The sequence below is a fragment of the Microplitis mediator genome, chromosome 7 (assembly GCF_029852145.1).
Source record: "Microplitis mediator isolate UGA2020A chromosome 7, iyMicMedi2.1, whole genome shotgun sequence".
Taxonomy (NCBI): domain Eukaryota; kingdom Metazoa; phylum Arthropoda; class Insecta; order Hymenoptera; family Braconidae; genus Microplitis; species Microplitis mediator.
The window spans coordinates 2,101,019-2,129,017 of NC_079975.1; the positions used below are offsets into that span (position 1 = coordinate 2,101,019).

At 34.3% G+C, this 27,999-nt stretch overlaps 4 protein-coding genes and 1 long non-coding RNA gene across 10 annotated transcripts in view; 2 read left to right on the forward strand and 3 right to left on the reverse strand.

Annotated features, from left to right (window-relative positions):
- Nucleotides 1-12,468, reverse strand: part of LOC130672146 (uncharacterized) — a 37,399-nt gene extending 24,931 nt beyond the window's left edge. The window contains exons 1-2 of the long non-coding RNA XR_008990642.1: nucleotides 12,330-12,468; nucleotides 10,951-11,113 (exon numbers count right to left, since the gene is read on the reverse strand). This is a non-coding gene — a long non-coding RNA (uncharacterized LOC130672146). The remainder of the gene's footprint in view (nucleotides 1-10,950; nucleotides 11,114-12,329) is intronic.
- A 93-nt stretch (nucleotides 12,469-12,561) lies between these two features.
- Nucleotides 12,562-15,372, forward strand: LOC130672143 (proteasomal ubiquitin receptor ADRM1). Of its 2 annotated transcripts, none has more exons than XM_057476485.1 (5): nucleotides 12,562-12,701; nucleotides 12,838-13,075; nucleotides 13,145-13,261; nucleotides 13,682-14,161; nucleotides 14,739-15,372. In XM_057476485.1, the coding sequence occupies exons 2-5, from the start codon at nucleotides 12,875-12,877 to the stop codon at nucleotides 15,147-15,149; spliced, it is 1,209 nt and encodes a 402-aa protein (XP_057332468.1). In that variant the 5' UTR covers nucleotides 12,562-12,701; nucleotides 12,838-12,874; the 3' UTR covers nucleotides 15,150-15,372. The 2 variants fall into 2 exon arrangements, with proteins under 2 accessions (XP_057332468.1, XP_057332470.1); XM_057476487.1 differs by having other exon boundaries at nucleotides 12,578-12,701; nucleotides 14,907-15,372.
- A 1,280-nt stretch (nucleotides 15,373-16,652) lies between these two features.
- Nucleotides 16,653-27,197, forward strand: LOC130672142 (protein argonaute-2). 5 transcript variants are annotated; one of them, XM_057476481.1, is made up of 10 exons: nucleotides 16,653-16,792; nucleotides 16,968-17,040; nucleotides 18,551-18,796; nucleotides 20,178-20,294; nucleotides 23,593-23,730; nucleotides 23,801-24,759; nucleotides 24,844-25,107; nucleotides 25,370-25,688; nucleotides 25,762-26,647; nucleotides 27,067-27,197. In XM_057476481.1, the coding sequence occupies exons 4-10, from the start codon at nucleotides 20,183-20,185 to the stop codon at nucleotides 27,173-27,175; spliced, it is 2,787 nt and encodes a 928-aa protein (XP_057332464.1). In that variant the 5' UTR covers nucleotides 16,653-16,792; nucleotides 16,968-17,040; nucleotides 18,551-18,796; nucleotides 20,178-20,182; the 3' UTR covers nucleotides 27,176-27,197. The 5 variants fall into 5 exon arrangements, with proteins under 5 accessions (XP_057332464.1, XP_057332463.1, XP_057332465.1 ...); XM_057476480.1 differs by lacking the exon at nucleotides 16,653-16,792 and having other exon boundaries at nucleotides 16,893-17,040; XM_057476482.1 differs by lacking the exons at nucleotides 16,653-16,792; nucleotides 16,968-17,040 and adding an exon at nucleotides 17,331-17,471.
- Nucleotides 19,419-19,704, reverse strand: LOC130672145 (uncharacterized). The gene has a single exon (XM_057476489.1). The coding sequence runs from the start codon at nucleotides 19,702-19,704 to the stop codon at nucleotides 19,525-19,527; it is 180 nt and encodes a 59-aa protein (XP_057332472.1). The 3' UTR covers nucleotides 19,419-19,524.
- Nucleotides 19,772-21,952, reverse strand: LOC130672144 (39S ribosomal protein L53, mitochondrial). Its single transcript, XM_057476488.1, has 3 exons — nucleotides 21,807-21,952; nucleotides 20,026-20,138; nucleotides 19,772-19,947 (listed from the first exon to the last, which is right to left on the reverse strand). Exons 1-3 carry the CDS (start codon nucleotides 21,950-21,952, stop codon nucleotides 19,772-19,774), a joined length of 435 nt encoding a protein of 144 aa, XP_057332471.1.
- Nucleotides 27,198-27,999: the final 802 nt, after the last annotated feature.

Sequence of the window (27,999 nt, forward strand, 5' to 3'; positions counted from 1 at the left end):
CGAGCTTCGATCTGTATTGAAATATAAACATGACCACAGCATTAATTATTTTTTATTATACGTAAAGAGCACCTGTCAATTACATATGCGTGTTACGTAATGTTTTATTGATCGAGTTGAATTGTGATACATATAAATTATTTAAACGGTTATTTTGTCGATTGAGACGTATGTTAACCTGTCAATAGTATTTATATATGTATATATATGTATATATATGTAGTTTGCAGTCAGGAAACTGGGCTAGAGTAATCCGCATGTGATATATCCGAAGCGCATGAAAACTCGGTGGAAAGGACGTGAGAGCTTGAATAAGCACACACTATCCCTCACTCACCCTCGCGTTGCCAAGCGACCTGCCGCCTTCTTCAACCCTCGAGAGAATGCTGCTGCTGCCAGTGCTGCTTATACATTACAGGGGTTGCTCGTGCACCAGAAACAGGAACGACCTTTTGACATTTCAAGGATGTTCACTTCCTTCGCTGTTACATTTTTCCCGAGCTTTTATATTTTTAACTGATATCCTAACATTTTTTACTCCCACGATTGACCTTCTGATTTATTGTTTGCAATAAAGAAAATAAAATTATATATCTTTATCAGACAATTTCATTTTTCATCGGGCCTTTCAATTATATACACGGAAAAAAATAAGCGAAAACTACCACGAGTGTGGGCGAATAAACTACTTGGGTCGGAGAATTTCATATCTGTTTTAGGTCTGATTAATTTGGAAAAAACTAGAGCTTAGTGGAAATTTATTAATAAATATCAGAAGGAAAAACTGATCTAATGTATCAATGGCGGGTTTGCTTTGATTTCTATCCTATGGAAAGGAGATGAAATGTATGTGGAGCCTCTTTTCCGAACACTTGATATTTGAATATATGTATGAAATACGACAGACGCACACTTGCGCGCCAAACATGGATTCTAGTTATCCATTATTTGACGGTGAAGGGTTTCTAAAATAATGTGGAATAATAATCAGTAGACAGAATAAAAAAAGAAAATTCGAGCAGCACACAGAGAAGTTGCCAGACACATTCCAGACACATGTTTCTGTGAATGTTCTAGGATTGAATAAATTTTTTTCCTCCAGTATTTTCCATTATTTTACATTAAAAGGGCCTCGAAAACAATCGAGGATGACAATCATTCGGCAAAATGAAAAAGATTGACCGATAGACCCACAGAGAAGATGGTCATCGACACACACAAAAAAAAAAATTCTCGACTGAAAATAAATATTCTTGATTCAAGAAAATTTTTTGGAGACCTAAATTTTCTCAGATAAAGTAGAAATCTTCTCCAACCAAGACGAATTCTCTTGGCTCAAGAAAATCTTGACTTGGTTCCTGAAAACGTTTGTCTTCAAAAATATTTTCTTGACTCAAGATATCTGTTTTTTCTGTGCATGACATCTACATGTCCAGGCACGTGTTTCTGGGAATGTTCTAGGATTGAATAAATTTTTTTCCTATTATTTTACATTAAAAGGGCCTCGAAAATAATGGAGGATGATAATCATTCGACAAAATGAAAAAAATTGACTGATAACAGACCCATGGTCATCGACATGACATCTACATGTCCAGGCACATGTTTCTGTGAATGTTCTAGGATCGAATAAATTTTTTTCCTCCAGTATTTTTCATTATTTTTCTGTAAAAGTCCCTCGAAAATAATGTAGGATAATGATCAGTACAAAATTTTTAGCTCCGTTTCTTTTTCCGTGATATTCACTAATTTTTTTATTCTTTGTACTTATACATGAAACCTTTTTTGTTCTAGATGACAATAATGGTGTGTTTGAAGTGAAAATATTATTGTTTGGAAAATCCCAAGGGATAGTACGAGAAAATGTAAGAGCGTAAGATATATATAAAAGCAAAGTAAAGCAACCAGCCAAAACGGAAGAGTACAAGAGTAGGTAACAATTGTTCCAGGAGATACGATCCCCCGGGATATCTTGAGTCTGCGCGCTAAGAGATGAGCGAATGATAATACATACAGCCAACTCTTACTCAACTCAGAGTATATATATTTATTGTAGATTGTAAGTATATAGGGGAGAGAGTTGAGAAAGTTTCAACAAAAAAGGGGTTGTAAGGACTTGAACCGGAGCTTGATTATAAAGATTAAAGATACATATATACTCTGCGCACCCCTTTCGCGCTCTCATCCTATTCCTCTATTTCTCAGAGCTTTAAAAGCTTTTGTCTTCTTTTTTTCCGTAGTAAAAAAATTATCAGTTCCCTCGTTAGACTTAAAAATTTTTAAATCAAACTTTCCCAAAATAGTCACACTAAATCACAATGAAAAACTTTCCTCGAAATTTTTGAAATTTCAAAATTTCCCAAAGCTCCGTATGGATTTTCATCAGTTCGCAACCGCACTCCGGACGTTTTTCTCTCAAACGCCCCTAGGATCTGCTCGAGCATTGTGCTGTCAGTTTTTTCTTCCTCTGGTTTATTTTTTTCCGAGCCCTCAACCCACCACCCACACGCGTCATCCATTTCTGGATCACTCTTCCCTTTGTTTAGTCTCAGGCTCGGTTTTTATCTCTCTCATTCTCATGCCTTTTATTTTTTATATTTTTTTCTTTGCTGGAAACTTTTCTCTCACGATTTTATACAGTGGTATCATGGTTGTAGTGGCAGTAAAAAATATAGATATAGACAAGGATCGGAGTAGAACACCCTTCAGTACTCTTGTTCCACACACAGCGCACTTCTCTTCCACCCCTGCAGTACTAACTCTCAGCTCCTTTACCTTTATACTCTTTCTGCTTTACGAGGGCGTATATTTTCCAACGCCAGTTACCGGACTGGGTTGTTATACCACTAGGTATAAAATATAAGGTATAAGGTATAAGGTATATAACCTTTATAGGGTCTTGTGAAATTAAACGAAACTCGTGTGCTTCATCGTAACTTAGTACTGCAGGAATACAATATACGATGCGCAAAGTTAAAACTGTATGAAAACCTCTGAAAAACAACCTATCAGCAGCTTTCTGGTCGTTAAAACTTCTTACACCTGAAATTACTTTTTAAATTTATTTACCTTTTTAATTGCACATATTTATTATTTTATCTTACATTTATTTTACCAAGAAAATTTCTAACCAACATTCGCACTGCCGAATTTATGTCATGTTTAGATTTTTTTCTGGGTGTGGTTTCATTCAATATCATTGAGTATCGATTACTTGTCGTCAGCACACGCCCTTAACTGATGCCCTTTTTATATCTTCGGGTCTTTCATTCGATTGTTCCAAATATACGTACATTGTTTTAGACCCGATAAATTTAAATATCAGTGAGATAATTTGCGGGATTCTATTGATAAATTGCAACCGATTTGATAGAAATTGAAAAAAACATATATTATGTAATATATATAAACATGTAGACATATAAGTTGACTGAAGGCCTTTGTTAGAGGTCGATTATTTACCCAAAGTGCAGAAACCGAGTGGGAAGTCCATCAGGAAATGTTCTTGGAAATAACGCGGCGGCTTTGATCCTCGGGCACGGCGATCAGCAGCAGCAGAAGCGAGAAACTCTCTTGGCTCTGCAAGAACGGTTAGTAAGTCTTGGAAGTCTTAGTTTTTCTTCTTCTACATCATATATGCCATGATATCGCTCTCCTCTTCTTTTTCTTTTACTTGTTTACTCCTTTCTTCATCATCCAGCTGGTTATTGACGATTCCAAACCGCCCTCCGAGAATTCCTCGTCCTCGTTCTTCCTTCCTCCGACTTAACCCTACACCCAGTGTCCGTGTGCGCATATATACACGTGCACACATGTGTGGAGTGTGTATGAGACATGAGTATGCTCGGTCATAAATCCCGCGGCTGCTTCATGCCATCACCAACATCTTTCTGCTGCTGCTGCTGCTACTTTCTGATGACTGTGTGATGCCTTTGTGCTTCCGTGAAATTTAATGTCGGTTGCTTTAAATTATTTCATGCATACCGTTTACATATGAATTCCTCGTAAGAATTAATAATATTATCATCATCATTCAGACGTTTCTCTAAATATAATACTATCTGCTGTCAGTAGTAAAAAGTACACAGAAAAAAAGGATTTCTTGGCGCAAAAAACTTTTACTCACGCCAAGAAAATTTTTACTTGTCCTAAGAAATTTTTCGCATTATGAATTGAAAGCGTAAATTTTTTTGGGGCAAGAAAAAATTTTCTTGAGTCAAGAAAAAAATTTTTGGGGCAAGAAAAAATTTTTTGTCCTAAGAAAATTTTCGTTTTCATTTCATAATGCAAATTTTTTCTTGTCCCAAAAAATCCTTCTTTTCTGTGTACGATAGCAAATTTTTATATCCATAAAAATTACAGACAATTTCATTTTATCAATTCGCGGAAAAAATATATGTACGGAAATAAGATATTAATTGAGTCTATTGATGATTAGTATGATGTAGTACCGAGAGGTTTATCAGAAATTTTTTTTTTTGTGATAATAATTTGTGTAAATTTTTTTGAAATTTTTTTTTCAGTGAAAATGAGAAATTCCACGGAAAATTGAGGCGTCTTTTTAACGGGAAAACACAACGCAGAGAAGCATACTCGCCGATTTCCCGACTACCCTCATTCCCGACTATCCCCACTGAAATTTAGTGTGACCCGGGAAAACTTGTTGCTTGGAAATCTAAAATGTCAGACAGTGGACGAGCGAGCAGGCAGACAGAAGCTGTGCCAGCTGTAGCCCCTAATAGTACACTATATACTTATCGCGTGCTAGCTGTGCTGGTATTAAATGTACCACTCGACAAATACATATGTATATATATATATATATAGACAGACAGACACGGATAGTACAGCTGTGATAGTAGCGTAGATGAGTGGTGTCTATGTGGACTCTGCGGATGCTGGATCGAGAAAATGAGAAAAATTAAACGCCCGAAGGATGAATTTTCCTCGCGACTAGGCGCTCAGAAACTATAGAAATAATTCCAGCGCCATTTACATTTTCCTTCCTAATTTGCATAACAATATTTTCCGTTTTATCTACCCGATTTAAAATATATATCATTGTATCAATCGATTTTCCTCACAAATAATTCATATTTCTTCCAAACAACACTTATTTTAAGCACAACACCATTATTTGCTTTCCAGAAATTATTCACCTGAAAATTTTTCTCTACTCTTTCCCATAAATCTTTCATCCTTTCATTGTTACAAAAGAGGCTTCCATTAGTTTTTTTTCCAATTAATCATTTAATTAATTTTTTTCAAAGCCTATTAAAATAATTCGAGTCCAATTAAAAAATTATAAAGATATCTTCAATAAAGTGCACGCAGCATAGCACTAGAAAAAAAATAAGGGTGGAAAAAGCTCTTGCTTATTCTAGCCTCCTATCACGATGTCTTCTTTTCTCAAGTCTCGCACTTTTCACTCTTTTCCTCAAACTTTTTTTTTTCTGCATACTATTCATGCATATATATATAGACATCTACTCGACCTCATTGAAAGCTTTATTCCACGTGTGTCTGCATATACATAATCCATAACCAAGGCTATATATAATCTGGTCCGCAAACCCGCAGAATATAATTCCGAGGCAACCCCGTGCCGCGCAGATTCAGAAACGGTGTCAGTTAAGCTCCAGTCCATCGTCATCTCCTGGTACAATAGGAAATCGAGGGTCTTCTGCCAAGTCCCCAGCGTCCAATCACACTTGTACCCGGAAATACGCTGAGCAGTAACCCCTTTAAAGCTCGATAACAAACAACCCACCAGCAACCCCATCCGCTATTTATCCGGGACATTCGCCCACGCGCAACGATACATTGTAGTATAGCTGGATAGTCAGCATGATCCTGGCTTAAATCAACACAACATGTTGCCATATTTCTTACTCGCCCGCATTTAATTGCCACGTACCGTTTAGTTGGTGATGGAACTCAAAACCAGAATAAGGATCATCAAAGTTTCAGCAAGTCTCTGCTGACAAGGAAGAGGAAAACATGACCGCCTGTGCTGTCTATTCTGTAGTCCATACATACATACATTTTTGAGGGGGTGTAGATTCCGATGTACATCACTGCTATCTGCTGAGGATAAGAGGGTTGCTGTCGGAGTGCACACGCCTTCATACTTTCCTAAGAGCTGCTGATAAAGTTCACCTATGTGTATTCCACCTCCTCACTACAGGTGTTGATGACGATGATACCAACACATTATTAATCTTCTTAAATTTTCTTATAGAATTACTCAGCCTCAAGCCGTCTATTTTTTTTTTTTCGAAAAATCGCTTCCTAAAATACTTAAAAAAATCCATTATTTATTTCTTCATAAAAATCCGATGATAAAATTTAAGCTGGGAAGAAAAAGTTTGGGAAATGTGGATGGAGCGAGCAGTAAGTGAGGAAGATCGTCGTTTTATTGCAAGCTTGCCGCAGAGAATACACAGTACAGGATTCCCAGAAACTAAGTTTAGAAGGACGTGTGTGTGTATGTGGGTACGTGTGTGTGCATGTGCTGGATTTTTAGTTTTGGTGGATTACCAAACCGTACCAGCTAGATTCGACTTCCCTATTCCATTTAAGCAACCCCAGCACAAACCAAATGCTGTGTGTATACAGAACTACAGTAACATGACATACATTGTATACATGAGTTGGTAGGATATATAGTCCATGGGGCGAGGAGATGACATATAGCAGGACCCACTCACCTGGGGAACCCTCCCGCCCCGCCTAGGACAGGTGTCCACAGGGGTACAGGTATGACCCGCTTTTGGATATAAAAACTGCAATTTGCCCGAAAATCCGGGGCTTTGATATCCGGCGGTCAGAAGACCGTCGGAGTGGACGTGGACTACTCCGGATGATACTATTGTTATTGTTATTATAGTGAGTAGGGGTTAAAGTGTTGCCACCTCGAGTTACTCGGGGATGAACGCCAGAGGAACCTCCAGCAGCTGCCAGAACGAGGGAAAACTCGCGGCAATTTAACAGGAGCGCAAGGACGACCTTGTCTGACCACTCGGGACATCTTTACTACTGACACACCTTATTATCATTATTATTATATGAGTATCCTTGCCAAGGATTTATAATCACCGACAAAGTATTTAAATATAATTATCAATGCCATCGTTGAAGAAAATTTTTCAATCAACAAACTCGATATTTTGTCCTCGGGTATTTTCTTATTTGTCAGCAAAAAGATTGTGCTCTAGGGGTGTGTTACAAAAATTTGATGTAAGTATCAGGTATTAGCTCGGGAATTCGCAGGCCTCGAGCTGGTGATAAGCAATTGGCGGGAAATAACCAGGAGACCAGAGTTTAGGAGTTCGTTTTATTATTTCCGAGAAAAGCTCAAGTTTTGCGCAGACTCTGTGATACTTGATGGTGTACGTTTATATCTCTGTGTGGCGTCTGTATACAGATTCTCGTGGAATTCATGTTATACATATATATAAATATAAATATATATATATATACATGTCTATGGAATTTAGTGAGTACTTTGACTGCTAGGATAATTTTGAATTGAAGATTAGGCAGCGATGATTAAGTATTCTGTATTGATGAACGCGCAAAAGCTGATAAGCATCAACATATATATTATACAGAGCTATAAATATAATCCTATGTATATATAGGAATATAGAGCATTTATCCAAGTAGATATAGATAAATGTTTGATGAAAAGCGATTGTGGTTGGAAACGATGTATGTATTTTTGGACCTCATGAATTTGATTATGATTTAAAAATCATACTTTTTAATATGCATTAAAATATTTGATATATAGTATATTTATATATATGTAGAGTAGCTAAAGTGTAAATCATTTTTCTCCCTCTATACGAAATTAAAATGACAAAGATATAAATAGAATAGAGGTATGATATCAAAACGTCATAAAATGTTAAAACGATAAAATATAAATGACAAGCTGATGGTGATGCTGCAGGATGGTATGAGTTGTGAATTGTAATCCACGAATTTCACGGTGGTTTGTTATATCGATTTAATTTCCACCCGACAGTCACCTCTGTTCTGAATTAAGGGCGACCTCTTTCTCTCTTATCTACCGGAATTTTGCCTTCATTTTTTTTTTTTATAGTGAGCCAAAGAGTACAGAGTACAAGTAAAGCTTTTGACGTTAAGTAAAAGTTTAGCTTTTTGACGTTAACATAAAAAAGTAAAAAAATTTAAAGACTTTGTACGATTATTCGAGCGTTTCAATTTACCTTTTAGTAAAATCCTGCGTACGGAAAATCGAAAATAAATTCTATACTAAAAAACTGTAATACCACTTACTCTTTTAGATTTTACAGCGCAGAGTGCATATATATATACACATATATGTATACAATACATTCTTTTGAAATATAAAACTTTAGAAATAAAAATAAAATGAATAAAAGTCAAGTACTTGGAATAATAACGCAATAGAATAAATTTATATCGTTATACACACATATATGTATATGTACATATATGTGTGTATATATTTATGTTTAAAACCATGATAGCGTAAGCGATAAAGAAAGATTTGATTTTAGGATCTCCAGTAGGGTAATCCAAAAAATAAAAAATTTTTTTTTTTTCTCGGAAACAGGTTTAAAAGTTTAATTTAGATAAAAAAGACCCCTGTGAAAATTAGAGCTCTTAATATTAACATTAAGAGGTTCCTCATCGCACTTTTATATTTTCCATAAGAATAACATGGAAAAAATTTTTTTTACGTCTTCTGATTTTTATAAGTAGCTAACGATGCGTCATAGGAATAATTAGCAGGCATATTTTTATAGGGAATTGAATGCTCTACAAAAAAAGATTCTTATCATTTTTTGATAAATCTATTTGCTGAAAAGTTATTTGAGGTTGAAGTCGAATTCATATTAAATTTTGAGATTTTCTTACTTTTCCGGCGAAACTATCAGACCTATTACAAAATATCATTGGACCTTTTTTGTAGACAATTTTATTCCCTAGAAGTTATTTTGAATAAAGTTTTTTCGAATTCCGCATTGTTTTCTAGTTATTTTTATTTTAATGTCAAGCTTTTAAAATCGATCAGAAGACTATTGTTTTTGAGCATGAATTTTTACCTAAATGAAACTTTTGAACCTGTTTCCGATAAAAAAAAAAATTTGTTATTTTCTGGATCACCCTAATCTCCAGCATTTTTAATATTTTGACTTCTAGGTGAAAAAGACTGTCTAAATTACCCCGCACTAAAGTATGTACGTAATATCACTATACTACCATCTATGCATTGTATATAATTTAACGACTATTTTTTAATATTCACCTCTGCTAGAAAGTTTAGTCTTTCACTAAATAATTATTCACAAATACTATCACGCGCATTTGAATTTATCATCATCGTCAGCTCACTTCAAACAACATGCTCTTACATTTAAATAATTGATTCGACGAAACAATAATAATATAAATATATACAAAGTTATTTAGTTGATTAGATCCCACATATTTTCCATTGGTTTATAAATTTTATGTTTACACAGAAAGTATATTCAGTGCAAGTGATTGTACGCATGTCTTTTTACTCTACATGTATGTACAAATATATATATATATATTTTCATTTCCTCTATTATTGGGAAGCACTCAGCTTCAATTGGAAAGGCTTCCGTGCCTTTTATTTGTTACCGACTCTTTCTTCCCAACTTTTCTATCAATATTTTTTTTTCCGAGAAGTGACGATTCAATAAAAATGAACCTCGTTTCAAAACTAAATTTATCTGTTATTATAAATAATTATTTTAAAAATAGTCATTTAATACAAGCAAATAATTATAAAAGGAAACGATAAAGTTGACTGAGTATGAATGGAAACTGCAGGGAAATGATAAAAGCGAAGCACTTCCACGTATATTAAACTTTGCATGAGAATACGCCGATTAGATACCAGATTTCATTTAACTTGCTCAATCATATTTATTGTATTCACATGTATATATAAATATGTAAGACTTATTCATTGGCGAGGGCACTAAACGTGAAAAAAAAAAAATAAACACATAAAGTCAGCAATATTGCCAGCCTACGCTGACTGTTATCTAGCAGTCACCAGCATCATCAAGAGCTGTGACTCCGCAAAATAACGTCCATTACGTCTACATAAGAGGACAGATCCCTATAAGTATTCACTGTAGTTATTGTTGTCGTTATTGTTGTTATTACAACAATTATTGTCAAGATGTGGGAGTAAATGAGAGATTTAAATTTATATTTAAAACGCAAACCATCGAGTTACCCACATATTTACCCATAAGCTCGGAGTATTGTATTAAATATATACAGGAAAGCAGTCGCTGATGCCATTAGATATTCAACGGATGCTAAGTAATTCGTATTGTTTATAAATCCTGGTAAGAAAATCCTAAAAACATCAGGTTTTAACTCCCATTATATTTAAATGTTATTAAATTTTTTTGCAAGGACAAAAGTAGCCTTCATCGACGACATCCCGATATATATTTGGATATATAAATATGAATTGCGCACGCAAGGATAAAATTATCTGGGATACCGATAACGTATGCGACAAAGTTTAAATTATATAGATTTAAAATAAACGTGTGCGCATAAAATATATATGTATATGATGTATATATGTATGGAGAATTATAAGGGTCATAAGACACATAGAGCATTGTGCAGGGCATGAAGGGTTTTACTGCATATTGAAGCTATAACCAGCTTTTATACCCGAGCCCTTTTATAGCCGATATAGCTTTAGGTGAAAAAGTACCGCGTTCGCCAGTAAAATATAATCTACGTGCAAACGTAAATTTATATATAGCTGCCGGAAATATCTGGCTCGGTTATCAGCAACGAAAATGCCGTTCATTGATTTTTAAATTTAATTAAATTAAATAAGCAGCAATTGCTACTATTTTAAATCATTCATGCATTTAATTGAAGACTTACGTCATAAATTTTGATGAATTTTCAGCTTCGGGGATCGCAGCTTTCTCTCTAGCGATCGTTGCATTGGGGATGCGATGACTTCTTGATCACGTCCAACTCGACACAGATTAATTTGATATCGACAGATCCAATGATTACTGACGTACATCGCGATGGACTCACCCTTTAAATTATTCAAATAAAATTACCAGGCTTTGAGAAATTTTTTATGTACGAAAATATAAATTTTTTATTGGCTGGACACTGATGGGTTTAGCCGACATTTTTTATTTAAAAATTTTTTTTAGAAACTAAAAAAATGTTATAATTTTTTTTTTTTTAATAGAATTTTTGTAGAATTACTATGGGTTACAGTAAATGTTAATTATTTTATTTGAATTTTAAAAGATTTTTATATCAATTTGCGTTAAAATAAAATCACGTTTTGAAACATTCAAAATTTACCCGCTAATTATATTTTTAAATAATTTTAATAATAAAATATAATGAGTGTGTGTAGCAGATGAAACGGAAGTTGGCCGAAATCTGATAATTTTTTGGTTTTTTTTTAACTAATAAATCATTAAAAAAACAATGTTTGAAAAAATTGCACCTATAGTTTTTTAAATTTTCTACATGTGCATTTTTTTAGTTTTTTTTTTTTTGTAATTCTCTGGTAAAACAAAAATCCGAAAATTTCGGATTGTCTGTTAACTTCTGGAATGAGTTTGAATGTAGCAGACGACAGATGAATTTAAAATTATAAATAAACTGAGTAAATAATTTTAAAAAAACGAACATGTAGAAAATTTAAAAAACTATCAGTGCATTTTTTTTTTAATTTTATTTTTTTAATTATTTACTCAGCTTATTTATAATTTTAAATTCATCTGACGTCTGCTACATTCAGACTCATCTTCTGGATCATGTGTAGCAGACATCAAACAAATTTAAAATTATAAATAAATCGAGGAAATAATTTTAAAAAAATGCCCTTATTAATTTTTTAATTTTTTAAATGTGCATTTTTTAAAAATTTTATTTCATTAATTATTTACTCTATTTATTAATTTTAAATTTGTTTGATGTCTGCTACATTCACTCATTGAAATATAATGATCCTGAAGTTAGCAGACAATTAGTAATTTTCGGTTTTTTTTTTTCACCAAATGAATTACAAAAAAACAAAAACTAAAAATATGCACATGGAGAAAATTTTAAAAACTAAAGGTGCAATTTTTTCAAATATTTTTCTTTTTATGGCTTATCGTCTAAAAAAAAATCCAAAAATTAGTAGACGTCTACTAACTTCAGTATCATGAAATATATGGAAACTATCAGTGGAACACTTGATTTTCCTTATATTTGAAAAAATAAATTTGAATAAAAAAAATAAATACCAGTTAGAGTACGACGCATAAGAACTTCCTGAGCTTGGAGTCAAACTTGATTTAAATATTTGAAATAATTAAAAAAAGCACACGAGTAATTTAGATGATTGTTTTTAATTCATACCGAGTTCAAAACTAAGTATCGTCATATATATTTATATTTATATCAAAGAATATTAAATATATGTGTCGAGATTGTAGATCTCGAGAGCAACTTGTAGTTTTGGTAGATAATAAAAATTCTGTTGTATCCAAAGATGGATGCCGAGTAGTGACAGTTCGGTCGCTAGATGGAGACTGTCCCTAATTTCGCCGAAACAAAGATCACAGGCCGCCATGTTATTTGTGCATTGTCATTGGCAGAAAACAGGAGACGCAGTGGTAAGACCATTCATTTTATTTTACTTATAATTAATTAAATTTAATTTAATTAAATTTAAATTTCATTTATTCATCCGCTGACATTTAATTTTATTTGAATTTCAAAAAATTAATTTTAAAAGTTATATTTTTACAGAGCTAATAAATAATCCACGGATAAAAATATAAAGAAAATGGCTAGTGGTGCTCTGTTCAGCAATAACACCGCCCGCGGTCCCAGCAAAAATCTAGTCGAATTAAAAGCAGGGAAAATGACCATAAAGGGGAAAACAGTCTACCCGGACTCCAGGAAAGGCCTGCTGTACGTTTATCAAAGCGACGATGCTCTTATGCACTTCTGCTGGAAAGACAGAGCATCCGGAGCCATCGAAGACGTAACCTATAATTTTCTTTTTTCATTTTTTTTTTCTCCATGAATTTCAATTTTTTTTTTTTCTCTCTAGGACTTAATTATTTTTCCTGATGACTGTGAATTTAAACACGTGCCTGAGTGTAAAACTGGGCGCGTTTACCTCTTGAAATTTAAATTGTCGAACAAAAAGTTTTTCTTCTGGCTTCAAGTACGTAAAAGTTTTAAAATACTTTGGTTTAATTATTTAAGATGAAAGACCTAGTGCCCGATCAGGGAACTAGTACTCGATCATGATACTGAAGTTAGCCAACGCCTAATAATTTTTTGATTTTTTTTTTTTAATAAATTATAGAAAAAAAAATAGTTGGAAAATATTGCACCTGTAGTTTTTTAAATTTTCTACACGTGCATATTTTTAATTTTCGTTTTCTTGGAATTTATTTATTGGAAAAAAAATCCGAAAATTACTAATTGTCTGGTAACTTCAGGATCATTACTCGATCACTCCATTTATTTTTAGTAAATAGAGAGATACAAATATATGAGCGATCGGGTACTCGTTCCCTGATCGGGCACTGGGTCTTTTACTTTATTTATATAAAGAATAAATTTATTTATTAATTTAAAGGATGTCAAAGGAGAAAAGGATGAAGAACATTGTAGAAAAATAAATGAATATTTGAATAACCCGCCAACACCCCATCGTAGCTCTGATATCACCCGGGAGGGAGACTTGCAGAATCTACTGAACAACATGTCCCAGCAGCAACTGATGCAACTCTTCGGCGGTGTCGGGCAAATGGGCTTAGGAAATTTACTGGGAATGAGAGAGCGGCCACATAACTCGCGAACCAGCACCACGACCCCGTCAACTCCGGTTACTACCAGCGCCACGAGACCTCCGGCATCACAGACTCCAGCACCCACCACCGTGACTCCCAGCGAGACACCCAGATCCAGCTCCGGTGGTAAAAGTTCAGGGACCAAAGCCCCGTCTTCAGCCTCAACTAATCTCTTGGGAAGAACTCCCACTCTCATGGACGATTCCCATCTCTTTGATCTCCAGGGTCACCTGTGGAATTTCCCGATGCCTCCTTCAGCGAACCAGGTAATATACAACACTAATTACTCCCAAGTTTGTCTGTTAAAAAATCTATTGGCGGCAATTTATTGCTAAAAGTCTCCGGTAAATTTTTAAACCGACAAACTCCAATAGTTTAAGTGCGACTGCCGCGTTATTAAAAATATTGAATCGTTTTCTATGAAACCTTGAGTAGACTCTGATAAGATTAACAATCGTAATATTCTCTAGTCTAGTTATCTGACAGTAATTGTAATCTGTGTCACTTTGCACGTTATTTCATTTATTTAATTAATCATTTTTATCAGTAAATTGAATTAATAAATTGAACGGGGCTAAATTTCACGCGGTTCAATTTTAAAAATAATAATAATTATCAACCAAGACGAGGACTACTCAGACAACAAAACTATTGACAGTATTTGTAGAGTATCGCGATAAATATATAGCTATGATGTCTATGGGAGTATTATTTGTATTAGTGGGTGGTATTGTTAACTTAACGTGGCTGTCAGAGGCACTGTGGGGAAAAAAAAACGGCGGTAGTCCTGCTGGTATAATCTGTTGTTCGCGGTCGGCTACAGCAGAGCTTATTGTTCGGCAGACGGGTGTAGAGATTGAGCTGACGAATTCCATCCCGGCGGCGATAACGTCATCGGAAAGCCTGGAGCGAACAATGAGCAAGCACTTGCCATCCGGGGACAGTCTGTGTACTACGCTGTCGTCCCCCCAGTTCTCCCAGGCGCTATCAATGTTCTGGTCTGCTTTGCAGTCGGGCCAGGGCGCTCCAATGGTACGTCAATTTGGCCTGGGTCCGGACGCAGTCAACGCCGCAGCCACCGGCAACCTCGAGGAGTTCGTTACCGCCCTAGAAACAGAAGCCAAGAAAGACCAAGACCAGAGTTCGGCTTCCACCGCCTCCTCGAATCAGCCAGAAGACGACTCGGCCAAGGACACCTCAAAAACTCCCGCTAAGAAGGATGACAGTAAGGACGATGAAATGGCGTTGGATTAAATTACATATATTATTATTATGATACACATATATATTGTAATTTTTATTTTCACTTTTTCAATACACCAACTAAATATATATATAATATAAATATATTGAAAAATTGGTTGTTAGATAAATGTTAATCTTTATGCGCTTTCATTTTATTTCATCATTTAAATTCTCAATTCATTGTCATATAAGTCAGTAATTAATAAAAATAAACAAAATAACTAAATATCAATCTTCATATTTTATTTTATCTTTATCTTTATTTACTTAAGGACATTAATTATATTAATTAATAATTATATTTAAATAAATATTTTAACTTAAAAAATTTTCTTAGCTCTAGAATTTCTTGCATTTAATTTTTACGGCTCCAGTGATCGACAAATTAATGAATGACGTAATTTTAATCAAACTTAATTTTAATTTTATTAATAAATTTTTGAGAAGAATTCACACTCTTGTTACTTATCATTAATTAGCATAAGTTCTTTTATAATGATAAATATTTATAAGCAAAAAAGATGATTTTTTTTCAGAGCAATGCAATTTTAATTTAAAAATAATGTAGAGCTGTCTCAATGAACCGGAAAAAAATCGCCACATTGGATGTAAACAAAGGTATTGATTCTAGAATGCACTCATGAACTTGAAATTTCTAGGACATTGGTGACCTTGAACTAGACATGCGCATCTTGATGCACTGGTCATTGAAACAAGTGTCGTTCACTGACTCCTGTAACTCGTTCATTAATCTCCCAGTTCACAACAAAACAATAAATAAACAAACAAAAAATTTATCTCTATACTTGAACATAAATAATTGCCTCGATTTTTTTTTATCAGTTTAAAAATTTCAAATCTCGCGCACGCGTCTCGCGGAAGCGATCCAACCGCGGGAAGCTGCCGGCCAGTTACAGAAGTTTGTTTACGACGCACATGCTCGCGATAGGCGGAAAATTATAATCGATAGACCGTATTACCGCGAATCTATGCATCATATCCCACACACGTTTCGTCGTGTTATCATCAGCAGCGCACTAAAAAATATACAAAACTAAAGTCTCCAGGTCTCCGTACGTTCCACTAATTGTTACTCCATTACATAAGTAATTGAAAGATAAAAACAAACTTTTAAATATTTAAAATAAAATAAAATAATCTGTAGGATCGTGTGTGCGTGTGTGCCAGATGTGTAGTTAATTCGCGGGAATATTTTATTGGCTGGTCATGAGTGATATCATCCAGTGGCGTATTTGCGCGGGTGGCTGAAATATAAATAATAATTACTATCAATAAAATAAAATTATTTTTGAATCATTAAAACCCATGATATTTAATTAGCATCAGTATCAGCATCCATCAACATCAGGACTAAGATTTAAAAATCACAGGAACAAGAAGACATTTAACAGAACAAAGTAACTGCTGCTGCTGCTGATGATGATGATCATGATGATGATGACAATAAAAAGCTGTGGCGGGTGATTAGTCGGAGATAGAGGCCAGGAGTCAGTGCCCTTGACGAAGACGTCATTGTAAAATGGCGCTTGCGCAGTGATGTTTGAATCGAACAAGTAGTGGGGGACTCCCTCGCAAGTGGTGACCGATGAATACTCCGCGAATTCCGCTAAAAAAATTATTACGGCGTATACGTGAGTAGTCTTGTGTTGTGTTATGTTGTGTCGAGCAAGTAAAGACCAGCAAACAGTTTACTTCTCCATTCTCTCCTGCTGCTTTCACAATTACCGCCCGTCCTAAACTCACCGCAATAAAATCTCGGGTTTATTTCATTTATTTGTTATTATATATTTTAACTTTATTCAATAGATTGTCTTGTCATCATTACCTGCCACCGCGCAATGACGTTAATCAGGTGATTTCTTCTCAAGTAGAGCAATCGGTAAATTTTAAATTAAATATACTAATTACTATATTTATTTAGACACTAATTATTTAAATTTATTTATTTATTTTACTCCGTAGTCGTTGGTGTGACAGAAGTCCCTAGGATAAATTAACGCGCAAATGGACTGTTATCATTATTATTATCGTCACGATTTAAAGGAACTAGTGTAGTATAATTTAATAGATCAGAATAGACAGGACTAAAGAGGGAGATTTTATAAAAATAACGTATCGTGTATCGTGTGCTGTGTACAGTTAAATAAAGCGCGTATCACTATGCACACCAATGAGCTCTATGTAAAATGGCAACCTTGACACTTGATTTTATTTTTTATTTTAATATTAATCCTCGTTTTTTTTTAACGGCCAATTACTCCAATCACTCGGCTTTACATTTCAGTTTATGATTCATTCCAACTGAAACAGGTGACTATTTTTTTTTTAATTTTAATTTATTTTTAAAATTTACGGTAATTTTTTTATGCTAATCAAGTATTGGGACGAAGTACAAATTAAAGTAAAGTTAATTTTTATTACCAGAAGTTAAGACAAAATTTTTTGATTTTTTTTTCACTGAATTAACTACAAAAATAAAAATACACATGTAGAAAATTTTAAAAACTGTGGGTGCAATTTTTTTAAATATTTTTTTTTATGATACTGAAGTTAGCTGACGTCTAATAATTTTTGAAATTTATTTAAAACGATAAATAATAAAAAGAAAAAATTTCACATATAGTTTTTTAAATTTTCTACATGTGCAAATTTTTAGATTTTTTTTTTTTGTAATTTATTTGTTGAAAAAAAAAAATCCGAAAATTTTTAATTGTCGGCTAACTTCAGGATTTTTTAAAAATGATTTAGTGTTTTAAAAAAAAATTCAAAAATTATTAGCCGGGTGACTTCAGTATCGCAAGTTATTTAAGTAAATTTTATTTTGAATTTATCGTGTGGTGCAACAAAGTTACTGGTGCGGTAATTTTAAAAAAAGGGGGGCATGAAATTAAACCTGTCTGGATAAGTCTGATAAAGATGACCTTGAAATGCGTATTCCAATATTGGCGGGTCCTTGTGTAAGTCGTTTCGTGTTTTTAGTTGTCTCGCAACTTTCGCGGTGCCGAGGCTCGTACTTTTAACTCTTACTCACTATTACAACAAAATAATAATAATCATTATTATTAATATTATCATTGTTTACAAAAGTGAGTACATCTCATCATTTAAAAAATAATTAATATGTATCTTTACCATTTAAAAAAACAATCTATATATTTATGTTAATTAACAAAAGAATAATTATTAAAATTAAAAATTCAGATAAATAACAAAGTGATTTTTGAATTACTATTGACAACAAAAGGATGGCAATGCGGGTCTATCCTCGTCCACGCTTTCGGCCGGCTCGCGCATGTCCGTTTTAAATATTTTCCCTGTGGGATTTACCAACATACATCTATACCACTAAATACACTTATACATTTAAATATATTTATGTATGTACATAGAGTTTGGAGTAAGAGTGTCACCGTGGTTTCCCGATTATTGCACAAGTAGAGGAACGCGACGCCCGAGGTTCTCAACGACAACTCCAACCAACTCCTCATTGTAAGATGTAACGTAACAACTAGCCAGAGGTTGTCGTTCTACTGATCTCGCTGATGAAAAAAAATTACATTTGTTCGTCTAGAACTCTACTAGTTCATTTACCCGAACGAATTAATTTAAAACCTGCCGAGTTCAAGGTCTCCAAGGTAATGAAAAAAAAATAAATAAATAAAATTATATTTATTGGCAGATTATTTGCTGTCTAATTAAAATACGAATTTAAATGCCTATTAAATAACGAGTGTACGGTAGTCGATGCTGTATAAATTCAAGGCTCCATCAACTCGACGTATTATTTTTATTTAATTACATTTTAAATTTAAATACTCGGAGTGGTACCAGAGGGTTTTTGTTGCAGTGACACCGGATATACTTTTTAAAAAATATATAGACAAAGAGCCAGACTTATTTTTGAGAGTCGAATAAATAAAAAAACCTCAGGCTGGACAAAGATGAATTTTTGGATGTATGATCTGATACTGTACAAGTCGTTTCATTATTCTTGTTCACTCTTAGTTGTAGTTATATCTACTCTTCCAAGGTTTCACCTTCCATTCGACTTTCTTTCCTCTCCCACCTGAACCTGCCCAACAGGATGAAAATAATAAAGGAAATAAAAAATATAAAGAAACACGTCAGCCACTTCAGGGCTCGGTGTTGGCTTTGAGGCTCGAGCTGAATGAAACGGAAATGTAACTTTAGCGACACGCTGACGTACTTATCTTAGTGTGTAATGTTTTGGGTTTTTATGAAATTTAAACACCAGACTAATGTAGTATTCAAATAATTATTATTCATGGATCTCCAGTTTTCACACTCAGTATTATTCAAAATATCAAACATCAAGACAATTATTTAATTTTTATTTGTATGATCAATCGACCGGGTTAATTGTTATGAATCTTGAGAGAATGAATACGATGACAAAAGTACCGGCGACAAAACAGCTGACGAAAATGTACCAGGTCTCCTCGTCAAAGATGTCAGTGAACGCTGGCACGTGCTCGTACAAAGTGTCTATCAGTTCAAGGCTATAATATTTCGTTCTTCCCATTTTCGAAAACTAAAATAATTATTTTAAAAAAAGTAAATAAACAAAATCGAGCGGTTGTAAGATAAATTTATCTTCTGTGTAAGGGTCGTCGTTTTCTAGTTTTCCTAGACTTCTTCTTTTTAATAATTCCCTTTGTCTCAATCTCCTCCGGAGGTGCTAGCGGAGTAATATGTTTGTTGTACAGAGTTAATAAATCCAATGTATCTAAATTTTCGCACTTGAACAGGACCTTTTCTCCGTTAACTGACAAGTAAAAAACCAAAAATAAATAAACAAAGCAAAATAAAATAAGTAATTTAATAAATAAATATATAAACTTACCCAGCTCACAAGTAACCGTTGGCTCGGATCTATCGCAGACTATGTTAGTCTTCAGCACACACGTCAAGTTTGTCTTCAAGACTTTTGGAGTTGAAACTTGAAACAGGAAGTCCCTAAACAACACATATTTTATATTATTTATATATTTTCAGACAAAATGGCACAATTGGAGCAACAAATGCCCATTCCGTTGCCGGATTTAAGCACACTCAGAATAACTACCGCCGTTACTATGCTGGGAAAAGCCTACGGATGCGGCCAATGCAGTGGTGAGCACTTGGAATTTATTATTTATCCCACTTGTATCATAATTATCCAGTAAAATTTTTATTTTCTCGACTCAATACTCATTATTTTTTAAATTAACTACAAATTTCACAAGAAAATTATGATACTGAAGTTAGCCGACGTCTAATAATTTTTGGATTTTTTTGAGGCGGTAAATTTACAAAAAAAAAAAAATTTGAAAAAATTGCACCTGTAGTTTTTTAAATTTTCTACATGTGCATATTTTTCGTTTTTTTTTTCTTCGAATTTAATTGTTAAAAAAAAAAACCCAAAAATTTTTAATTGTCTGCTAACTTCAGGGTCATAAGAAAATTTATGTTTATTATCACGGCTCCAAATTTAAATAACCCGCGATATTTAAAAATAAAAATTTCCAGCTGTCTGCTGACTGCTGTCATGACAGATCACCAATAAATTAAATAAAAATCAATAAATAGTTAGTGAGTCATATATTTTTTTTTACGAAAACTCGAATTGTGAATTTCGAAAACTTGTAAATAAAAATCGTTTTTTTAGAAAAGTTTTAAAAAATAAATGGGAAAATTTCCAGTTTTCTGCTGAGTGCTGTCATGACAGATCACAAATAAATTAAATAAAAATTTTAGCCACTTAATTTTTGATAAAAATTCCAAAATTAATAAATAATTAGTGAGTAATATTTTTTTTTACACAAACTCGAATTTAAAATTTTGGAAACTTGTAAATAAAAATTCATTTTTTTAGAAGAGTTTTAAAAAATTAATGGAAAATGACAGTAAAGTTGGCGGACATCTGACAATTTTTAAAACTTTTTAAACAATAAATTTAAAAAAAAAATCCACATCTAGACAATTTGAAAATCAGTACATGCATTTTTTTATATTTTATTATTCTAATTATTTAACTTTTTTGTATATAATTAAAAATTTTTCGTACGTCTGCTCACAATGGGAACATTTAAAATTTAAAATTTCGTTGTCTGCTGACTGCTGTCATGGCAGACCACAAATAAATAAAATAAAAATTTTCACCGACTAATTCTTGATAAAAATTCCAAAATTAACTTCTTAAATCAGTAAATAATAAATTAGTCATTTTTTTTACACAAACTCGCATTTAAAATTTCGTAAACTTGTAAATAAAAATCCGCTTGTGCTCAAACAGTTTTAACAAATAATTTAAAATAATAAACCAATAGGAATACGTACTGTTATTAATTAATCAGCAGAAACGCAGTTAAATAAAAGCAATTGATCGTAACATTATGTAGGTTTTTTTCTATAAATATACCAGCTTACAAGTGAGCTTAATACTGATAAATTTTCTTAATAAAAGTAAAAGCGCGTGCGCGCATTATTGACTAAATAATTTTTAAGCTCGAGCTTACGGGTTCTGATGTTGGTAGCATTTAAAAATCATTAAAAAAATATAAATAGTAGGAAATAATAATAATAACAATTCAAATATTCAAATTGATAAAATATAATAATAATAATAATAATGGCAAATCTAACCTTATAGGTTTTACTTTTTCGTAAAACGGATCAAACTGTACAGTGATTTTTTTAGTCGGTTGTAAATTCAACAATTTAACCTGTTTTCCAATAGCACCCAGTAGTCCAGCAGACCGTGACAGTCTTCCCGTAAAAGGGATCGACATTTTCCCTTAATTAGTTATCGTTAATTACTTTTATTAATTTGTGCTCCAATATAAATTATTTTATTTTAATAATCCATCTTCTACGACTTTGATAATAATGATAGAACCTGGAAAAACTGAAGGTAGGAACAAGTGCTGCCACTTGAAATTTTTTTTTTTCTACAATTCATTTAAAAACCCGGCCATTGGTCGGTAAGCGCGCGCTCTTTGATCTTCCAAGCAGCTGGGAATTAAACGGTGATAAATTCAATTGGTCGTAATTTGACCAATAGTGAGTCAGATTCCAGCACCGGGGCCTGCAGTTGGTTATTTCTCGTGTCGACTGACTGTCACCGAGCTCCTGGTGCTGAAAATTTGAATTTACGTTCTATAGTTGGTAGCATCGTAATTCTGGCCTCGTCTCACTCTCGGTGCTCTTAATGCTCTTGGTTTGCAGTGTGTGTTGTGGGCAAGTGGTGTTGTACATCAGTGGGCTTTTCTGTTAAATTTTTTACTTATTTATTAGTAATTAAATAAAAACCATTCGTATTTAAATATTAAATATGTATCCCGTAGGCCAACGTAAGTTACTTTTTTGTTATTTAAACTTAATGTACTTGGTAATAATCTTACACTACTTATTTTAAATAAAACAATAGCAAGTAGGGGAAGTGCACAAAGTTGTCTAGCCGAGCCTAGAAATTCACTCCAGCTCGAACCATTTTCCAGCCCTTTGTTCATCACAGCCACAAGTTTCGAACATTTGGATTTAAATATTTCCCTCCTTTCGTTATTTATTTTCCCGTAATGATGTGATGTAATATTTACATGCGAAACATTATTCACTACATCATATATATAATATATATACATATATATATATATATATGAATGAATGAGTTTATATATGAGCGTGGCTCTGATGGAAATAGGGCCAACCTTAGAACCGAGGGATAATTAGAATTTTACACGGGAATGACCCGACGTGAACTCCCGTTCAACAGGCATACATATTAATACTCATTTTTTTTTACTACATATTTTTTATATATATATATGCTGATACATTTACACGTTTAATATTTTAGTTATATATTTATTCATTGGGAAATACTCATGTGTGTATTGGATTAATCGTTGACTAATCTTTCAGTTTGTTACACGCGGCCGATCTATGATACATACATTTATATATATGTATGTAGATATATATACATGTACTGTAGACATTTTCCAATAAACATGGATTACAACATCTTTGAATTACTGATCTGTTTCCAATTATTATTGTTGTCTATAATTAGTTGTAATTTACAACTCATTAATAATAATTACAATAATTTTAAGTATTTGAATATTTAAATATTTATATGACAGATAATACGGAGATAAGTCACTAATTACAATAACAATTTAATCGAGTTTTAAGTTAAAGGAAAAAAAATGAGTTATGGAGGGGGAAATTTTATTGGAATTTAAATGAGTGATTAATAATTTGAATGAGTTGTAAAAGGAATTAAATGTCTGCATCATATGTCAGTTTTGAAACAGAATTCCTACTGTTTCGATAACAAAATTTATTTTAAGACGATAGTAAAAAATGATCTTTTAAATTTTGGCGGTAAAATAATTTAAAAATGAAATTTGAATGAAATGTTTAGCTCCCCCACCTGGGCCGACAACCAGCACAGCGGTAGGAGCTGCTGGAGCTGCTAGCAGTAGTGTTGCTGCCTCCAGTTCCTTGGGAATTGTTCCGTCACAGCAGACACACACACCTCCTCAGCCCCCAGATTTACCAGGTAAATATATCAGAGTAGTAAATATAAAATATCATTGGTAGTAAATAAATATATGTTTATTTATTTTCAGTATTCTCATGTCCTCGCCGGCCAAACATCGGACGGGAGGGAAGGTCGATCGGGCTGAAGGCGAACCATTTTCAAATAAGCATGCCAAGGGGATACGTCCATCACTACGACATAAACATCCAGCCGGATAAATGCCCGCGGAAAGTTAACCGGGAAATAATAGAGACGATGGTCCACGCTTACACTAAAATATTCGGAACTCTGAAGCCTGTGTTCGACGGGAGGAACAATTTGTATACACGAGACCCACTGCCGATTGGCAACGACAAACTAGAGCTGGAAGTGATACTGCCGGGTGAGGGCAAAGACCGCGTATTTCGAGTATCAATAAAATGGCTGGCCCAGGTATCGCTGTACGCTCTCGAGGAAGCTCTTGAAGGGCGAACACGACAGATCCCGTACGACGCGATCCTCGCGCTGGATGTCGTCATGAGACACTTGCCCTCTATGACCTACACCCCCGTGGGCAGATCGTTCTTCAGCACTCCAGACGGATATTACCATCCACTGGGTGGAGGTAGAGAAGTCTGGTTCGGTTTCCACCAGTCCGTGAGACCGTCTCAGTGGAAGATGATGCTCAACATCGACGTGTCAGCCACTGCCTTCTACAAAGCTCAGCCGGTGATCGAGTTCATGTGTGAAGTCTTGGACATCAGGGATGTTAATGAACAAAGAAAACCACTTACTGATTCCCAGCGTGTTAAGTTTACCAAAGAAATAAAAGGCCTGAAAATAGAAATTACCCACTGCGGTACAATGCGACGAAAGTATCGTGTTTGTAATGTCACCCGTAAGCCCGCACAAATGCAGTCATTCCCTCTGCAGCTGGAAAATGGACAGACGGTTGAATGCACAGTAGCTAAATATTTTTTGGACAAATATAAAATGAAATTACGATACCCCCATCTGCCGTGCCTTCAAGTCGGTCAAGAGCACAAACACACCTATCTCCCCCTCGAGGTTGGTCCTATTCTATATCATTTTTTTTTCTTCTTTCCATGTCCTGGTGATTGCAATAAATTATAAATTTTTTTTAATTTCCAGGTCTGCAATATTGTCGCCGGCCAGCGTTGTATCAAGAAACTCACAGACATGCAGACATCGACGATGATAAAAGCAACAGCTCGCTCGGCGCCAGACCGTGAACGTGAAATAAACAACCTCGTCCGCCGTGCGGACTTCAATAATGATTCTTATGTTCAAGAATTTGGTTTGTCTATTTCTAATAACATGGTCGAAGTACGCGGTCGCGTATTGCCTCCGCCAAAACTACAGTACGGTGGACGCGTAAGTTCCCTCAGTGGACAGGTAAGAGACATGAGCGACGCGAGACACGTGAGGATGAATTATCAGTGTTTGGTTAAAAGTACTTTAAAAAATTAAACATTGACAGTTCAGACTTACTGGAGAAAATAATGATAAAAAATTCGAGTTTGGTGCCGTCAGTTTAGTCAAAGGTCTCGCTAGAGTTGATCAAACTTATGCTACCTAAGTTCATTTTATTATCATTTTACTTTCTACTATCACTTATTATTATTAATAATTTTTTTTTTTTATTGAATTATAACAGACGAAGCAGCAGGCGCTGCCAAATGCCGGAGTATGGGACATGCGAGGCAAACAATTTTACACAGGAGTCGAAATAAGAGTGTGGGCAATTGCTTGCTTCGCTCCGCAGCGAACAGTTCGAGAAGACGCCTTGAGATCTTTCACTTCTCAGCTACAGAAAATAAGTAACGACGCTGGTATGCCGATCATTGGGCAGCCGTGTTTCTGCAAATACGCAACTGGACCAGACCAAGTTGAACCCATGTTCCGCTATCTGAAGTCTACCTTCCAAGCTCTGCAACTCGTCTGCGTTGTCCTGCCTGGCAAGACGCCTGTCTATGGTAGATAAAATTTTTGAAACTAATCACATTTTATTTATAGTATTCATCAATTAATTATTTATTTATTCTTTAGCTGAAGTAAAGCGCGTGGGTGACACACTGCTAGGTATGGCGACTCAATGTGTTCAAGCAAAGAATGTCAACAAAACGTCACCACAGACCTTATCAAACTTGTGTCTAAAAATAAACGTCAAACTCGGAGGTATCAATAGCATCCTGGTACCAAGTATAAGACCCAAAGTCTTCAACGAGCCCGTGATATTCCTCGGCGCAGACGTAACTCATCCTCCGGCCGGTGACAATAAGAAGCCAAGTATTGCAGCAGTTGTCGGCAGCGTCGACGCTCATCCGTCTCGTTACGCAGCAACAGTACGAGTCCAGCAGCACAGACAGGAAATAATCCAGGAGCTCAGTTCAATGGTCCGCGAGCTGCTGATCATGTTCTACAAGAGCACAGGAGGTTACAAACCCCACAGAATAATTCTCTACCGCGACGGTGTGTCTGAGGGCCAGTTCCTCCATGTCCTTCAGCACGAGCTCACGGCGATCCGCGAGGCCTGTTTGAAACTGGAACTAGAATACAGACCTGGTATCACATTCATCGTCGTGCAGAAACGACATCACACAAGACTCTTCTGCGCGGACAAAAAGGAACAGAGCGGGAAAAGTGGAAACATACCAGCGGGTACGACTGTTGATGTCAGTATTGTGCATCCAACAGAGTTCGATTTTTACCTCTGCAGTCATCAAGGTATCCAAGGAACATCTAGACCCTCCCACTATCACGTCTTGTGGGATGACAATCAGTTCGAGAGTGACGAATTGCAGTGTCTGACTTATCAATTGTGTCACACGTATGTCAGGTGTACGAGATCCGTTAGTATACCAGCTCCAGCTTATTACGCCCACTTGGTTGCATTCCGTGCTAGGTATCATCTTGTTGAAAAAGAACACGACAGGTAAAATTTACAATTTGATAATTGAATTAGAGATGTGCGACAATGTTTTAATTAATTGCTATTAATTTTTTTTTTAATTAATTCCACGGGGTACAAAAAAAAATTTCTGCCATTCATAAAATAAGTCACGCAAAATTTTATTTTTACCCCCCCCCCTTCCACAATGATAAAAATATTTATATATTTACAAATATGAAACAAATAACTTTCTATCGTAACAAAAAAATAGAATTATAAGAAACCGCGAGAAAAATTTAAAAAATCATTCGACTCCCGACCCCCTCGTCACAGTAAGCGACACCCCCTCCCCCATAAGAACGAACGGCCTCTTAAGATGAATAGTAAAAAAATTTGCACTCCCTAAATTAAATATTGCAATTAAAATGAATAATTAACGTTTTTTTTTTTTTTAATTGCAGTGGCGAAGGTTCACATCAATCAGGTTGTAGTGAAGACAGGACACCCGGCGCAATGGCTCGCGCCATAACAGTACACGCCGACACTAAACGAGTCATGTATTTCGCGTAAATTAATAAAAAAATAAAAATAACAATAATTATAATTATAATAATAACTACTATGTGTGTCAAATTGAACGCAGTGTTTCAAGTTGCCTTTGCACTACAAAGCACTCACAAAAAAAGTCATATCGCGAAAGTCTTTTCGTCAATTCGCCGAGACTTGTCGAGAGAATCATTAAGAGGATTAAAATATAACTAAAACAAGATAAATAATTGGTATAAATATATATATTATTATATAATATATAAGTACGGCTATTTGAATTATCAAACAATCGAGCTTGAGAGGCCAATTTAAGTTTCTTTTTATTAATAATTCGAGTAGTGATGGAAAATTATGACTGACGGGTGCTTTAGTTAATCATGTGTAAAATTAAGATAAGATCGTAGTTAAGATTTTTTTTATTTACGATCTATAGATTTATAAATCTTTTATTCTCTACTATACATATATGTTATAAATATATATACTAGTACACTATATATATTTATGTGTCGTCTGATTGTCGCATCAACAGTACCTTTGAATATTAAGGTAGCGTTTGATATCAGACGTAATCATTACGCTTATTTTTGCCTTTTTCATTCCTTATATATTTATATAAGGATTTAATATGAGTTTTAATTAAAAGTCTTGTATTATTATATATAACGCGTAATTAAATCAATAAGCGTAACCGCCATTTGAAAAAGGATTTATCTTTTTGTATATAGTTTTTTTTGTATGGCTGTTGTGGATCAACCGTAAATTGTTTTGGGTGAAATATTTTTTTTAAACTTTTTTTAAAATTTAATTATCAATTTATAAAAATAAAATCAATCATGCAATTA

What these genes read in the sequence shown, in the direction of transcription:
- LOC130672144 (XM_057476488.1), bottom strand. Translation starts at nt 21,952, where the DNA reads ATGTCGATCCCTTTTACGGGAAGACTGTCACGGTCTGCTGGACTACTG. An exon ending in GAAAAAGTAAAACCTATAAG is followed by an intron (nt 20,139 to 21,806) that starts GTTAGATTTGCC and finishes TGTGTTGTTTAG; the next exon opens with GGACTTCCTGTTTCAAGTTT. An exon ending in AACGGTTACTTGTGAGCTGG is followed by an intron (nt 19,948 to 20,025) that starts GTAAGTTTATAT and finishes TTTACTTGTCAG; the next exon opens with TTAACGGAGAAAAGGTCCTG.
- LOC130672143 (XM_057476485.1), top strand. Translation starts at nt 12,875, where the DNA reads ATGGCTAGTGGTGCTCTGTTCAGCAATAACACCGCCCGCGGTCCCAGC. An exon ending in CATCCGGAGCCATCGAAGAC is followed by an intron (nt 13,076 to 13,144) that starts GTAACCTATAAT and finishes TTTTCTCTCTAG; the next exon opens with GACTTAATTATTTTTCCTGA. An exon ending in AGTTTTTCTTCTGGCTTCAA is followed by an intron (nt 13,262 to 13,681) that starts GTACGTAAAAGT and finishes ATTAATTTAAAG; the next exon opens with GATGTCAAAGGAGAAAAGGA.
- LOC130672145 (XM_057476489.1), bottom strand. Translation starts at nt 19,704, where the DNA reads ATGGGAAGAACGAAATATTATAGCCTTGAACTGATAGACACTTTGTAC.
- LOC130672142 (XM_057476481.1), top strand. Translation starts at nt 20,183, where the DNA reads ATGGCACAATTGGAGCAACAAATGCCCATTCCGTTGCCGGATTTAAGC. An exon ending in TCAGCCCCCAGATTTACCAG is followed by an intron (nt 23,731 to 23,800) that starts GTAAATATATCA and finishes ATTTATTTTCAG; the next exon opens with TATTCTCATGTCCTCGCCGG. An exon ending in TAAGTTCCCTCAGTGGACAG is followed by an intron (nt 25,108 to 25,369) that starts GTAAGAGACATG and finishes GAATTATAACAG; the next exon opens with ACGAAGCAGCAGGCGCTGCC.